Source organism: Eumetopias jubatus, unplaced genomic scaffold, assembly GCF_037043125.1.
Source record: "Eumetopias jubatus isolate StellerSeaLion01/CBP00866 unplaced genomic scaffold, mEumJub1_p1.0 scaffold_15, whole genome shotgun sequence".
Classification (NCBI taxonomy): Eukaryota; Metazoa; Chordata; class Mammalia; order Carnivora; family Otariidae; genus Eumetopias; species Eumetopias jubatus.
The window spans coordinates 91,093,894-91,109,887 of NW_028274821.1; the positions used below are offsets into that span (position 1 = coordinate 91,093,894).

The 15,994-nt window shown below is 56.5% G+C and overlaps 2 protein-coding genes across 3 annotated transcripts in view; one reads left to right on the forward strand and one right to left on the reverse strand.

The window, feature by feature from the left end:
• The first annotated feature begins 385 nt into the window (after positions 1-385).
• Positions 386-6,999, forward strand: BARHL1 (BarH like homeobox 1). Its single transcript, XM_028090471.1, has 3 exons — positions 386-851; positions 4,777-4,999; positions 6,705-6,999. The coding sequence occupies exons 1-3, from the start codon at positions 386-388 to the stop codon at positions 6,997-6,999; spliced, it is 984 nt and encodes a 327-aa protein (XP_027946272.1).
• A 5,270-nt stretch (positions 7,000-12,269) lies between these two features.
• The window catches only part of DDX31 (DEAD-box helicase 31), a 68,057-nt gene continuing 64,332 nt past the window's right edge, over positions 12,270-15,994 (reverse strand). For both annotated transcript variants that reach the window (XM_088019177.1, XM_028090511.2), the window contains one exon: positions 12,270-12,528. In XM_088019177.1, coding sequence (XP_087875303.1) covers positions 12,342-12,528 — 187 coding nt within the window. In that variant the 3' untranslated portion in view covers positions 12,270-12,341. The remainder of the gene's footprint in view (positions 12,529-15,994) is intronic.

Here is a 15,994-nt window from a genome sequence, read left to right on the forward strand (position 1 = left end):
TTTTCAAGCCGTTCTTTATTTAAGATTCCAACATCCTCGCATCTCTTCTGTGCCAAAGGGGCGCTCAGGCCGTCCATCTCCCCCTTTGCTCTCCCCAACTTGGCGCACCCTCCCTCCCATTCCTCCCTGACACTCCCACCACCCCCCCTCGGCTCGGCAGCTCGGCGCGATGCTGCAGAAGACGCGCTGAGCCCTTTTGGATCTAATGCGCAGAGGAGGTTGGCCCAGAGCTCCCCGGCTCCCCCAAGGCTGAACTCCGTCCAAGGTGCCCGCAGGCTCCCTGCCCGCCTTCCCCATGCCAGCCCGCAGCTAGGGGCAGGGGCAGCGGCGGCTGGGGTTGGGGGTGGGTGGGGAGCTTTTGGGGAGGACAGGTCGCAGCTTGGCTATGGAAGGCTCCAATGGCTTTGGGATCGACTCCATTCTCTCCCACCGCGCGGGCAGCCCCGCCCTTCCCAAGGGGGACCCCTTGCTTGGGGACTGCCGCTCACCCCTGGAGCTGAGTCCGCGCTCGGAGAGCAGCAGCGACTGCTCTTCACCAGCCTCACCAGGAAGGGACTGTCTGGAGACGGGCACCCCGAGGCCTGGCGGGGCATCAGGCCCAGGTTTGGACTCCCACCTGCAGCCTGGGCAGCTCTCAGCCCCAGCCCAGTCGCGCACCGTGACCTCCTCCTTTCTGATCAGGGACATCCTTGCCGACTGCAAACCACTAGCGGCCTGTGCACCCTACTCTAGCAGCGGGCAGCCGGCTGCCCCTGAGCCTGGGGGCCGTCTTGTGGCCAAGGCTGGGGAGGACTTTAGAGACAAGCTGGACAAAAGTGGCAGTAACACCTCGTCGGACTCTGAGTATAAAGGTAAGAAAACAGGGCGAGAAAACTTGGGGAGGGGTCATGCTACATTTCTAAGAACTGCTATATTTCTAAAAGCATACAGGGACATGTACGTGTTCACTTGGAGTTCCCTAGGGGCCCAGGCTGAACCTTTTGGTCTTGTCTGAACCTTTCAGCTGGCCCCGTGGCTATGCCTTTCAGCAGCAGAGCCCAGCGGAGAAAGTGGAAGAGGGACACTGTGTGCCCCAGGAGAGATTCCCCAAAATGCACAAAGTGAACTTTCTAAACTTCACCTGGGACCACTTTCCCAGCAGCACTGGTGGGCAGGAGCAGGTTCCCATCGGGCTAGTGGTTCTCCGGGAAAAAATCTTGCAGAAGCAATGGAAGATCCAAAGGGTTCTGCTTGAATGCTCTTTTGTAAGAGTGAAAACCTAGCAGGATATTTCAGATGGAGCCTTAAGAACAGTCAGAATTTTCCCCTTTAATCTGAACTTCCAGGCAGGAAGAGGAACTGAGCTTTCCCTCCCATTGGGCCCAATGTGATCTGGGCCCTGGGAATCATGCAAAAGAAAGGCTCACTTCAAAGTAGAAAGAGCAGCTAGGCGCAGCTGACTGGGAGCAGGTTCAGAGGTCTGGTTGAGAGGGGAGGACCCTGCACCCACCCCACGGTTCTCACTGAATTTGATTTCAAGTGCATCGAGCAGCCAACTTCAGGTTGTGTAGTGTGTGGGACCCAGAGACTCGCGAGTGACCAGCCCTGCTTCCCCAGTATTGGAGTTGCTGCCCCTTCGTTTGCCTTTCCACCTCTGTGAGTCTTTTTGTTGTTGTCTTTCCTTTTACATCTGTTTTGACCGGGAAGCTGAGATTGGGATTATGAGGAAAGGGGGGACGAAAGAAGGAAAGGGTCCCTAATTTTCTTTCTCACCCCTTTAGCTCTTTGGTGAGGCCAGAGGCGCAAAATTCTTGCTAGGAAGAAGTCAGAAGGCAGGAGGGGAAGGAGTCTTGCGGTGTCAAGGGAGTAGAGCCCTGTGTCCCCCACCCAGCAGAAAACTAGGAGCTGGCAGAGGCTTCTCAGAGCTCTTTCAGAATTACAATTAATTCCGGGAATGCTTTTCATGACACAAAACTTCCCTAATAAAGGCAACCTCTTTATTGTCTTGGGAGCCCTGCACCTGCTCCACCCTATTTGTGCTAAGTCCTCACAAGAATTTAAGGAAGCTCACTTTAACACTCTCCTCCCAACCAACAATTCATTTGTGGACAGGCCCTGACCACAAACCGAAACCCCTTTGGGGCCCCACTCCACATCGCACTGCCCTCCACTTCCTCACACAAACTGCGGAGAGTCTCCTTCAGCCTCACTGGGCCAGCTGTGCCTAGAGAAAGGGCCAGTTGGGCTAGAGAAGCCAAGAAGGAGGTCCAGAGGCATGTGGCCCGGCGACCCTTGCCCCTCCCCCTGGGGCCTGTTTAGAGAGGCAAAGAAAACTTGCCCTGGAGAAAGACAGGTGCTGCGGGAGCGGGGTAGGCAATGTAAATATATATTTATAACACAGTGGTTTATTATTAGTAATTCTCAACAACACCCCAGCTTTATGGTTAGAGTAAGGGGTGAGAATCCCCAACACTGCATGCCAACGGCTGGTGCCGGTGGAGGTGAAAGAGAGTTTGGCTCTGGTCTCCTTTTATTTCTTTGCCCGTAGGTGGGATTTTGAGGCGAGATTTCGTTTAAGATAATTGGAATATCAATTTTCCTCTCCTGTCTCTGATGATATCTGATCAGGGAGGTGATGAGGGCCGGCTGTCCACATATCACTTAAATAGGTTTGGAGCAGAGGGGGGTGAAGTTCTCCCCCACCCCCCGCCCCTAGGCACAGCTGCCTTTGCACTTACAAAGCTCCAGGGTAGAAGAAAAAATGGGAACAGCCACCGCTGAGACAATGTCTGGAGCGATTCTCCAACGTACAGGCGAGTTTTTCGGGGCCCCAATTAGGAAGCTTTGTGGAGAAAGAAACACACCAAGCGAGCCAGCCAGCCAGGGTGGGCATCTGAGCAATTCAACTCCCCATCCACCTCCCATGCTAAGAACAATTTCTTCCAAGGAGGGTACAGAGGGAAGGTCAGCCCCATCCCGAGTCTTTGGCATCAGACGCTCCTCAAGCATCACACTGAAAGAAACTGAAACCAGGCTTTGAAGTCAGGCGGTCTGCCGCTAGGTCCTGCCTGCTAGAGCCAATGTCCGTGGAGAAATCGAGCCAGCACTTTGCTCGGAGCAGGCTGGGTCGGTGGGCCTGGAACTCGGGAGCATTGAGATGTGGCCTCCAGACCAGAGTCCGAGGCCCCACTGGGCTGAGACTGTCCCGGAGGCTGAGGCTGAGCGGCACCCAGTGCGCATCCAGCCTGTGGCAAGGAGGGATTAGAGAAACGCCCGAGTATTCTTCCTGACACCACAAACTCAATGCCCCACCTCAGCCCTAAGAAGCTGGGGATTTCCATAGTCAGTCCCGGCAGCTCCAGCAAAAAGTAAGGTTTCCACAATTATCAAGTTTGAGGTTTGAGTAATTGTTTCCCCACACTCGTTTCAACTTTACCTTCCAGCACAGACAGAACTCAGATTTCGCCCATCCTAACACACCTCCTGAGGTGGCCATACCTCAGCGTGGCCCCAGCTCAGGGAGGGCAGGGAGAGCCTGGCGCACCAGCCTGCTGGAGCCAGGAGGGAGCCATCCAGCGAGGTTTTCGCGGAGCCAGCGCCTTCCCTGCTTGTCTGCCTCCCTGCGCTCGGTGCCGGAGCCCTCCCGGCCGAGAACCTCTGTCTTTTCAGGTTGAAAAGTCTTGCTCCCTAGTGGCTCAATTAACCGGATTATTGTTTCCTACAGAGAGAAATCAACTTGCATTCAGCTGAACCCTGTCACTGCAAACGCCACACACAATGAAACTCACCATAAAGGAAAATAGAGAAAAAGAGAGGGGAAGCCCCAGCTCGCGCAGCCAATTTTGGGGACATGGTCTTTTGGGTTGTATCATCACTTTAGGGAGAGAAGGAGGGAGATCACTGAGCTTTTCTATCAAGTGTGCGTTTTCGGTGCAGTCGACCCCGAACGAAGGTGCCTGGGGGAAAAAAAAACGCCCCCCCCCCCGGCCATTCTTGGGCCTTAAGAGCGGGGCCCCCGCCGGGGTGTCCCGATCGTGGGGCGCAAACACACGGCCGTGAGCGTCGTGTTGACAAGGAAACACGGACCACGGCGACGCACGCATCCGAGGGGCAAACGCGCCGCTTGTTTTTCCAAGAGCTTCGCGCTCCCGGCTCCGGCGCCCGGCGCTCCGCCCTCCGCACCCCGGTCTGTAGGTAGCTTAGGGACGGCGGAGGCGAGCACTCCGGCGTCGCATCTCACGCGGCCAGTTATTGGTTTCTCAGGACAATGATTCGCTGCAGGTTCTTGTTTCTCCACGCGGGTTTTTCTCCCCACATGCCGGCCCTCAGCCTCCTCCCTTCCGGGTCCGCACGCGGCCAGAAAATCGGGCTGCCGATTCCGAGCGCAGACCCGCACCACGGAAGCGCGCACCTACGCAGCCCACCCGTTGGAACCCACGGGCCCCTCCCCTCCCCCAGCGGCTCCACCCGGTCGCTCGGCTCCAGCACGGTTACTCCGCTGATCCCTCCAGGGAGCGCGGCGGAGAGCGAGCGGGTCGGGTTCTCTCGCTTTGGATCATTTGTCCCCGGAGGTGTCAATCCTCCTCCTCCGTCAGGGCTCACGCCCTAGTTTGGGGGGCCGGGAGGTCCCACCTTTGAGCCGCTTTGCCGCGGCCCCACGCGCCTGAGTGCGGCGGGGCCACCGCTGTCGGGAGCCGCGTTTACACGAACCGGGAGGGCCAGTGGGCGGCTGGGGCAGGAGGGAGCCGGCAGGCAGGCGGCGAGGCCGGGCCCTGACGCACCACTGTGTCTCCGCAGTGAAGGAGGAGGGCGACCGCGAGATCTCCAGCTCCCGAGACAGCCCCCCAGTGCGCCTGAAGAAGCCCCGCAAGGCGCGCACGGCCTTCACTGACCATCAGCTGGCGCAGCTGGAGCGCAGCTTCGAGCGGCAGAAGTACCTGAGCGTGCAGGACCGTATGGAGCTCGCCGCTTCGCTCAACCTCACCGACACGCAGGTCAAGACCTGGTACCAGAACCGGAGGTGAGGCCTGGCTGCGGGGTGGGGCTGGGGGGCGTAGAGGGCCCTCCTTCTTTCCTAACTGCCCTTCCGTGGGACCCACCAGTGCACCGCCTGGTGCCCCTGCGCTTTCCCTATTCTGTAAAAGTAAGAAAACTCAGGCCTCGCAGGGAGAAGGCCTTGCCTGAAGTCCACAGTGAGGGAGAGCGACAGGACTGGACTCTTGTCTCCAGTGCCCTGTCATTCCCCTCCAGGACAGGAGGACAGACACATGGGCCTGCCCCTACCCCAGCCAGGGTCCTACCCTCCCCACCGAGAGCAGCCTTAGCCCCTGTTGGGGCCGCTGAGCTCTCTCAGCAGGAGGGCAGGATGCCAGGCCAGGGGAAGGGTGGTGGCCTTGGTATCCAGAATGTCTTGGGGTGGGGGTAGGAACAAGGGTGCAGCCCTGATGTGTACGTTGCCGGGGGGGGGGGGCTGTTTGAGCTCTCCAGGGCTCTTGTGGCCACCTCAGCCTTTACAGTCCTGAAACCGGAGGACGGAACAGACCCAGCTCTGGCTCCTTGGGGACAGGGTGCTTTGGAAACTGGCGGGCACTGGTCTAGAACCTGGTGCTTCCTAATCTCCCTCCCCAGCACCGTCACAGGATGAAATCGCTCACACACACAGACACACTGACACAGTTCACACAGTCACACACACCCACAATCACACTCACACTCAGTGGAGGCCGGAATGGTGCGTTCCATAAACAAGCCTCAGAACACGTCTCCCCATTAATAATAAATACCGATTACTGCTCCGGGCATCAATAATTAAGGCCCGTTACAGTAATTACACAATTATGATGATGATGAATAATTCAGGGAGGGAAACGCGGTTGGTGTGGCTGTGCCTGCCTTGGTGGGACCGCGGCCGGCTGGCCCAGCCTCGCTGACCAGGTGCACCCAGCGGTCCCAGCTAAAGCTCAGGCAACGAACGGGCATGGCCTCGACTTCCTTGCCTCCTCCAACCCCAGGCCAACACTCGGTTGGTGGTCTCCGAATTCGGGTCCCCACAGGCCACAGGGCTCCTCCCCGGCCCTGGAGCTGGGTGCGGGGGACAGCAGGTGTGTGGGAAGACTCTAGTTGCCGACTCTGGCCTGCGCGCTTCCACAGAAGCTCCGCAGAACGGGGCACCTCAGGGTGTTTCCATCTGCCAGGGCGGCGGTTCAGCTGCCCAGAGCCCCCTTCCACCGCTAGCCGACCAACCTCTTCCACCCCCCACCCCTGGCCCCCTCCATCCTCCCCCCAGGGGGTCGACTTCCTCAGTCCCCCCAGGGGGCAGATACGCGGAGGGGCGAGCGCAGCCCCAACACCCAGCTCCAAGTGTATCCTGCGATCCTTGATCCTCGGAGCGGAGTGTGGTGAGGTTAGAACCCCATCTTTGGGGTCAGACAGCTGGCTTAGAGCCGGGGCTCTGCCTCTTTGGAGACCATCTCCAAAACTGGCCAACGCCTTAGTTTTCTGATCTATAAGGTAGGGACAACGGCCACGGAAGGCCGGTGGAAGATTACAGGAGCCGATGCATGTGACACCGGAGGACGGTGCCTGGCACCCCGCTATTTATTAACAAATCTGTGTGATCCTTCTTGGCCTCCCTGAAGGCGCTCTGGGCCAAGTACTCGTGAGGGGCAGGGGTCTTCGGGCGCCACAGCCCTGACCCCGCCGTACGCGTTTATTTCGGTCCCTAGGACTAAATGGAAGCGACAGACGGCAGTCGGGTTGGAGCTGCTGGCGGAGGCAGGCAATTACTCAGCGCTCCAGCGGATGTTCCCGTCGCCTTATTTCTACCCGCAGAGTCTAGTTTCCAACCTGGATCCCGGCGCCGCACTGTATCTGTACCGCGGGCCTAGCGCGCCGCCGCCGGCCCTGCAGAGACCTCTGGTGCCCCGCATCCTCATCCACGGACTCCAGGGCGCCAGCGAGCCGCCCCCGCCGCTGCCCCCGCTGGCCGGCGTCCTCCCGCGCGCCGCGCAGCCTCGGTGAAGCGCCCGCCCGGCTCCCCGGGGCTCTGCGTGGGCCCCTTCCGCCTGCCCTTCGGGGGGCGCGGGGTTTCAACGCCCCTTCCCCGGGGCCCCCTGGCCGGCCCTCCCTGGAGTCCCAGCCAGCGTCCCCCGAAGGGCCCTATGCCAAGTTTACTGAGGCTCGGACCCGGACTGAGTCTCCCTAACCCCCCTCGGCGGGCTCCGTCCCGGCCACGCCATCAGGGAGCCACTTCCACCCGCAGGATGTACATACAGGCCCCACCCCGACCCCTCGCCAGCTCCCGAAGCGCCCCCCCTGCACCTCCTTGGGAGCAGGTGGGGGGCGACCCCGACGCTGCACTCGTTCCCGCTCCCCCTCTCCATGCTCCAGCTGTACACCCAGCCCTCTCCCCGCACCCCGACAGGCGGTGGGGAGTGTGCAGCCCTCCTCCGAGCGCCCGGGCGGCGGCAGAGCTGTACATAAGGTGTGCAAAGTGTATATGAAGTTATTTATTTGTGACCCATGAGCCCGTGACCGTGTCCGTGAATCAATGAGTCTGTGGCCTGTGCCCTGTTCCCTCCCAGGCGAGGCAGGAAGGGGTCAAGGGGGCTTGCCCACCACCCCGACCCCCAGCCGCCACCTCCAGCCTCCGTCCGGGGGCAGCCAGGCCCTCGGGTTCTCTTTTTTAAATGTCGAAATAAACTTCTTACAAATGACCTCGCGCCTGTCCGCGCTCAGCCCTTCTTTCCCACCCCTCCTTAAGATCCATTTTCCCCTCCTGGGACTCGGCCTCCTTCCATCCTCAATAAGGAAGTATTTTTGTCCACCTCTCTTCCTTGGCGCTGTGGTCGGGGGCGGGGGCCCCGATTGGACTCGCTGGGGTCCACGGGCAGGGGCCTCCCCTCCCCGGCCTCAGTCTTCCCGTCTCTACAGTGAGGCGAGCTCGCTGCTCTCCCCAACCCGCCCCCCCTTCTCCATCTGGTTCCTTGCTGCTCCCAGCCGGTCCCAGGGGCCGGAGCGGGGGTCAGCGCCTGGGCTCGCTCCGCTGCGGGCCGGGCCGTGGTGCCCTCGCTGAGCCGGCTCATCTGGCCGCAACAAGGGCGCCGGCAGCTGGTGACCGGCCCGCTGGGCGCGGGGCCGACAGATGGGCTCCGAGGCTACTCCCCCCCGCCAGCCCCCTCCGCCCCACGCCCCGGCCGCGCTCGGACTCCCGGACGCTCCCGGGCCCTAAGGCGGCTCCGGCCCCGTGCCGCCAGGATCCCGACGAGCCTTCGCTGGGAGCCTGACACCACATCGGTAACCCCCCAATCCCACATCTTCTCACTTCCCCCCTTTACCCCGGGAGTACGTAGATGAGACCCAGAAGGGAGCCAAATCCCGGCGTAGGCCCCATGCCCCAGCCTACAGCTCCAGGATCTCAGGGGAGGGGGGTTTAAGGCTCCAGCCAGACTGGAGGCCTCCAGTTCATGTTCAAAGGGCCAAGGTCTCCTCCTGAGGCCGGTCCCTCAGGGGAGGTGGGCGCAGGTGCTCCCCTCCTACACACCACCTGCAGCTTGGACTCTCAGGGCAGAAGACAGGCCCAGGGCTGGGAAGTTTTGGGGCCCCGCAAGCTGAACCCCCTCCAGTTTTGTGGCAGGATTGCAGTGGGAGAGGGCTGCCTCCTGGGGGGAGGGTTGGAGGGCATATTTAAACTACCCCACCAAACAGACCCTGCTACAGTTTCCTGCCCCCCCCCCCCCAACTGCTTTTCTTTCCTGGGATGGTGAGGGTATTATTCTAATTTTGCAAAATGCACAGCAGCTAATTAAGTCAAGGAGCCTCTCGGCTTTCAAGTTCTTTTGCATGTGAATGGGGGTTGGTAAATCCCCAGCTCTGGCTGTGGTGGGGGGCGAGGGGAGACTGTCCCCAACTCAGGGTTAATGAAGTGGGAAAGGAGTCTCTCATAGCCTCCTGCAAACAAAACCCCCCATGCAACAAACCCAGCCGAAATCCTACATGGATTGACTTAAGCCCAGGGGATAAGTGCTTTAAATTAATCTCATTGAATAAGAATGAGACCAAACAAAACTCTTTAAAATCATATTAAAAATCTATCAAAGGACAACTTGCACTGGTGTGCTTTTCATTTTGTGAAAGTGAAGGAGGTAGACCAGAGCAACCGCCCTTACATTTACACAGCGGCAGTGTAAATCGCAGACACATTCTCAACTATGTAATTGTCCTTGTACCTCAGAGGCGATTTCATAGCTTACATTAATGAAGAACAAGGCTTCCCTACAAGTTTATAATTACAATATTTTAAATTGTCCTGCAATTCCCATCTGTAATAACTTTACAACCTTTGCCGTGAGGTGGGCTTCTGCTCTCAGCCATTTAGAAGGCTCAATTAGCTTCTCTGTTCCCAACCCTGGGGCTGGGTGTGAACTCTTTTTAAAATACAAAGAAAGAATGAATGCAAGCCCCCCAGCGGGCAGAACAATAGCAGAGGCTCCCAGGAGGCATCCTCTCTGCTCCTCCACCCGCCCACCCCAGTCCCTTACAAACCCAGGCGCAGCACGGTCGGGGCAGCGAAGTTTAAAGGAAGTTTAGATTCCCCTGTGAGCCTTGTACAAGGGCTCTGGAAATTTCTGAGGAGCCTAACTGACTCTAAGGGTGCCCCACTGCCCCCACACAGGGAGGCCTTGCTTAGGAGTTCTCATGGTGGGAGCAGATTAAGACATGAGGTGGGATAGTGACGTAGGCAATTTAACAAGACCCGTGAAGCGCCTTTTCCAAGCAGGGCCACTTCTCCAGTAGAAAAAGCTTTACATTTCCGTGTCATGGAAGCGATGCTTGGATTCGAATGGCTCTCCCTGACTCCATGTTGAGGGCCGCAGTGCTAACTAGCAAGGTCGCTAGCAGTTTGGGATGCACCTGCCTTAAAGGGCTCTCATTTACTCCCCTCTTCCCTAAATCTCACCTCCCTTCACTACAGGAAAGGAAAAAAAAAAAAAAAATCAAAGGAATCCACTGGGCTTTGTCAAAATGTCCTTTGCTGAGAGAGACCTGGTTGGCTCTGTGCTTCTCCAAGAGTGGAAGATGCTGTGTGCACCAGCACTGACTTAATCACTCGCCAAGGGCTCTCTGCCCTTTGGTGCGTGGGAACGTGGGCCCCTCTGAAGAAATGCAACCACTAAGAGCTGCAAACACGAAGATGTTTTGGATGCAAAACAAGCATTCGAGAAGCCAAGGGGAAAATGCTTTAGGCTGCAACACTCCATGAAATGTCCAAATTCTCTGACTTAAAATACGGGGATCAGGCTTGCGACAGAGAAATAGGTAAGTTTGGGAAATCAGAAAAAGAGGCACGATTAAAAATACACACAAAATTAGAATATGTACAGTGGAATTAGGCTAAAGCTTTGCCTAACTGATGCCTGAAATGTATAATCTGTCAGGAGCCATAATAGGAGAAAGAGATTTATTTTAAGGTTATTTAAATTTAGATAATATTAACCCTAAATCTGTTAAATCCATGTTTCTTTATTAACTGGGGGTAATATATTGATTCTGCTTAGAAACAGGCCCACAAAGCATCCATGGCAGGAAACGTTTCCTCACCTAAGCGTTAGCAGATTAAGCACAAGCTCCACCTTGGAATAATGGTCCTTTCTACACTCTGCAGGGCAGGTCCCAGCATGGCTCCCCCAGGAATGCAGAACCCGGACTGGACCTCTCTTGGAATGAGTACATGGGAGGTGGGGGGCAGGGAGCAGGGCTTCTCTTTGATCCTTCCCCATCACTGGCATTAATCCTGTTTTTCACACAGCTGGGTTTTGTCTCTAAAGTTTGATGCCTCCTTTTCTCATCCAAATCCTGTGAACCATTACACACTGAAGTAAAAGAACGGTGGCAGATTTCCCCAAGTCAGCTTGACATGTGCTGTAGGGCTTTATTATTATCATTATTATTATTGTTAGAAATTTCACCAACTGTCCCTATGAATTTGTATGTGACAGCCGTGCGGAGGAGGTCACACTGTCCCCCTGTGGAGGATTAGTGCTCACAGGGCTCCTGCTGGCCCTCTCCCGGGGGGCCTCTGGTGTGGGTGTCAGCTGACTGCCCTACCCTGGCTACCAGAGAGGGACAGAGGTGAGGGCGCCGACCCCTCCGTGGGCCCCACAGATGGCCCACCTTGCAACTCTCACAGTCCGCTCCTGGCCACTTAGTTCCTGCGGGATCTGGAGGATTTACTGAAGTGGGGCCTCAGCTCCCTCTGCAGGAACTGGAGGGGAGGAGGGCGGGAAAGAAAACAGGAGGAAGTGGAGCCAACAGAGCGCCTGTCCAAGCAGACCCCCCTCTGAAGTCCCCTGCGTCCCAGTTGGACACTTATTGGGAAATCAGTACGCCGGGGGCGGGGGTGGGGAGTTGTGTGTGTGTGTGTGTGTGTGGCGGGGGGGGGGGCTCTCAAACTGCCCAGGGAAACACAGTGGGGGAGGGGCGGCTGAGGCCTGGGCCACACTACAAAGAACCCCAGACCCCAGACTTGAAGACAAGGTGGGATTGGGGGGGAGAAAACACTCAGGAGACTGGTGCCCTTTGACTTCCAAGGCAATGGTAAACAAAAATAAAAAAGGCACCAGTACATCCATCAGCCGTGAGGGAAGTTTCCCGTGGCCACGAACGAGGCAGCCACGCGCGTGAATGCCACCCGCGGTTCGGAGCAGCCTGCGGGAGGGCCCGGGAGCCTTCCAACCCACACCCAAGCCTGTCAGGCCCTTTTCCACAAAGCACTTGTACATCAAGAAAACGAGCTCATGGTTTTTCTCGCTCTCACAAACTGCATTCCAGTCGTTACAATCCTATTTTACAAGATGCACGCTAATCCGGGCATCAATACAAGGCAGCTAATGAAGACCTGGAGACAGAACCCTGTCCCGAGGCATGAAGAGGCCTCCCTGCTGATGCCGGCACCACCAGGCCCTCACCAGAGGCCCCGGGGCACCTGTAACCCTTGGGCCAAGATGATTCCGCTGGAGGAAACACGAAGTATAAGCCATCTCACAGAAGGTGAGAACTAACTGGCTCGCCCACAGGACGCTGAGCCCCGCCCTGCCGGGGGAGGCCTGTGGCTTCTCCGGGTCAGGGACACCGTCTGCAGGGAAAAGTGGCACCGTGCCTTCCCACAAGGCTCCTGACAAGGACAGGACACCTGCCCCCGCCTCTGGGGCCTCCAGGATCCACCCCAAGCCCCAGGCCTGTGGAGGCAGCGTTAAAAAAAAAACAAAAAACAAAAACAAAAAAAAAACGAAAACTGTGTTGGGAAGTCCTGTTATCCCCCAGTAAGTCTTTTTGGGTTTTTCTGCTTCATTGGGGAGCGTTTCTCAGTTCTTCCCACGGCTGAGGCTGGGCGCCGGTTGCAGACAGTGCTGCGTGGCTGGCTGCCGGGCTCTTGCGTGTTTGTTTTGCTTTTTGACCTTGGCGACGCTGGCCTCCGCTCCACTTGAGAATTCGGAATGCAAGATTTCAGCAAGGCGGTGTTTACTCTGGGTCTCCTGATGAAGGTCAGGCCTGAAGAACAGTAACAGCAGAGGGGGAAAAGAAACTTTATTATTTTTTTTCTTTCCCATTTGGAAAGAGGCTGAGAGCAGCTGTTTCCGAGACTGTGGAACTGACATTTTTGTACTAACAGAAGTACAATCCCTTCAATAGTGCTTGTTTTGATATTCTATGCACCAGAAGATTAGATACGGCACTGACAGATTTTCATAACGGTGGCAAAATATCATGGCATTTTTAAAAGTGAGGCTTTGTTCTATGTTGTTTTCATGGAAAAAAAAGAACGATACACACTCACACTCTGATGGCAAATGAAGTGTGTGATACAGCAGTTTGCCAAAGGATGAGGAAAAAACCCGCCTTAAAACTCAACAACGCTCGCCGTGAGCGGCTCCCTGCAAGGGTGGCCCGCGCAGTTCAAAGTGACCGGCCTCCTCCCAACGGGGCCAAACAGGGAAGGCTGGGGTGTCAGTCACATTCACCTCTTCACTGGCTGAGGAGACTCCAGTAAATACTGCTGACCTCGAAAACCCCAAGGCCAGGGTGTGCTGGGGCAGCGTGGTCAGTGTCCTCACGGCGGCTCTCTGCGGACCACAGACGTGGGTGCGGCTCAAGGGGGTCTCCCTGCCCAACCCACTTGGAACGTAAGTGCCAAAGGCTGAAAATCAATCTCAGACGTTGAATACTAGTAACTTGTTTTCAAGAGACAGCAGCCTTACCATTTGATCAGAAGATCGGAGGGAGAAATTTGTAGAAGTTCAACTGTACACAGGAAGAATGATTATGAAAATGAAGAGTAAATGTTTCCTAAGACAGGATTTTAGCCAAAACAACAACAACAACAGAAACCCATAGTGTTACGTGGGCTATTCCCTCAACCCCCCCAGATGGCAGGGTCTTAGGGTAACATGGTGTCTTGGGGTTCTTACAGAAGGCACATGTCACCCTCTGTGACTTACAGTTACAACATTTCCTTTGTAATAATCAGAGCTCGACTAAAGCTGTGGTCAAAATAGACATAACGGAACTCCTTTAAAACTCAAGAATTAGCAACAGAGCTAATGCGCTAATAAACAGATGATGAAAGGCTGTAGAATTGTGTGATGACGTTGCACCTAGGCTAAGGCAACCACGCCTAATTACAGGCACAGTGCACGGGGCAGGGTGCAGGCGCGGGGTGGCTGAGCCCGCAGCACCGGCAGAGCCTGGCTTTCTACCGTGACACACGGGGGGAAACAGAGTCACGCTTTGTTGGGAAAAACGAAGACTTGAGGATAACAAGGAGTCGGTATTTAAGGGTTGGAGTCTATCAGCAGAGCATGGCCGCGTCAGTGAGTGAGGGGTACAGAGCACAGTGCTTCCTGGGTTCATGATCTCACATAATCTCCACAGGATGAGGGTGGTGTGACAGCACCCTCCTGTCACAGACAAGGAACCTATTCTTGCCCAGGATCATCTAGCTCACAGGTGCAGAAGCAGAGACGCAAACACACGTCAGAGGGACTCAAGCCTACGCGCTTCCCACCAGGCTGCTGGTCCCGGGGCGAACAATCAGGAAGGCCCAGCAGGATCAAGGGAGACAAATAACCACAATTTGACATGGGGGAGTCCTGGGGTCACACCAGGGGGACAGGGGCTGAATCTGGATGGCCAAGGAGGAAGAGGAGAGGCGGGGGTGATGGAGGTGCCTGGCCTGGAACCTCGTTCAGTAGCTGAATGACGTGGAACAAGGCTCTCTGGGCTTCAGCTTCCTCAACTGAACGATGGGAGGACACTTAGAACAAAGCTCGTAGGTGTTGTAAGGGTTAAATAAGACACACAGGTCGCTCCCTGCCATGTGGAGTTTGGCCAATCAGTTAAAAACAAGGAAACTGAGGTCCAGAGGTGCCAAGCAACTCCCCCAAGGCCACACAGGAGGCAGGCCAGGGCATTTGTGGTTGCACCCCCCTCTCCTACAGGGCACACATTCTAACTCCGTGGGTCCTGCCACAGGGTGGCCTGCTATCCCTGGCGGAGGGCCGCACCTGGGGGGCTGGAGTGGGGCTGGGAAGTGGCGGGAGCCAGGCCTGCAGTTGAGAGCTTGTTCCAAACTGAAGGCTGCCAGTTCTGGTGCTTGTAGTTTATTTTTAGTTGGGTTACATGACAGACGGAGTGAAAAGGTTCTGACAGGAAGAAATGCTGCTGCTTCCCCTTTTGAAGCCAGGTACTCACAATGTGTATAATTTTAAACGTTCACAATCTGAGTTTCAAATATGCAAAATTTCAGTCAAAATACCCTTCCCAGCATAGGCTCTACTGCCTCAGAGGCTGCTCCTGCTCCTGCTAACGCACAATAAATAACCAGAATCCGATTGGGGCTACTGACCCCTCACTGCCCACAGGGCAAGCGCCGACTGCAGAAGCGGCACACTCCCAGCCAAGGGCACCCGGCGCTGTGCCTGTGCCCCCCTCCCGGCGGTCCTGCAGCTGGGGCGGCAGAGACCGTGCCACCAGAGGCGCCACACGGGCAGGCAGATGCACGCATACACTCTCTGTCCCTTCGCAGACGCACACAGCTGGGTGTTCCTGGCGGCAGAAGGCCCTGTCTGCTGGGTACAGGGTGCCACCGAGGGGGCACGTTTACGAAGGAGTTTCAAGTCCACGCTGTGGTAGAGGACGCTGTTGAAAGTGAGTCTTGGAGGTGGTCCTGCTTAAGCCTGGAGCTTGTGATCTCAAAAGTCCTAGCTATTTTATGATCTCATTCTAGCCTATGTGCTTTGAACCTGGGACCCAAACCCAAACTCCAAGGCTCTTGGTGGTCCCGAGAGCAAGCGGGGTTTGAACTTTCAGACCCAGACCCCTTCTCCTCAGGACATGGACCTCAGGGTCACCCTGCAGGAGCCTCCCCTGCTGTTGGAGCAGCAGGACCCATCTCGCCCCTTGGCCAGCTCGCTGTCTGCTGTTCCTTTGTTCTGAGACCCAGGGCCGAGAAGGCCAAGTACAGATGGGAAGGTGGAATGTTCTCAACCCAGGCCCGCGCCGGGCACATGTGGGCTCTCGCTTCCTTCTCCTGCCAAGCTGCAGTTCTGCCGGGGACTCGCCAACTTTCTTGCCCTCCTTGCCCTCCAAATACTCAAACCCCTCTCGAATGCACTTCCCGGTCCACCCGAGTAATCCCGCAGTTACTAAGCAACAGATCAGTTTATCTAACCACAGGGAGTTCCCTTGTAGTGAAGGCTGAATGAGCCCCCTTGGTCACCAGGCTGGATTACCCTGCAGGATGGGCAGATGCCACTTTCACTGCCAATAAGGTGAAATCACAGCCTAATTAGGAAATCAATATGCCCGCTAGGGTGACCGCTGCAGAGGAGGGGCCTCAGGACCTCCTCCCAGCTTTTATGGACAGACTCACAGAGGGCCACCCCAGCTCCGGCTTGTGTTAGTGGTGTCCTTTTGCAGGACAGAGTGTTTCACTTTATCTTCCTTTATTTACGTACTG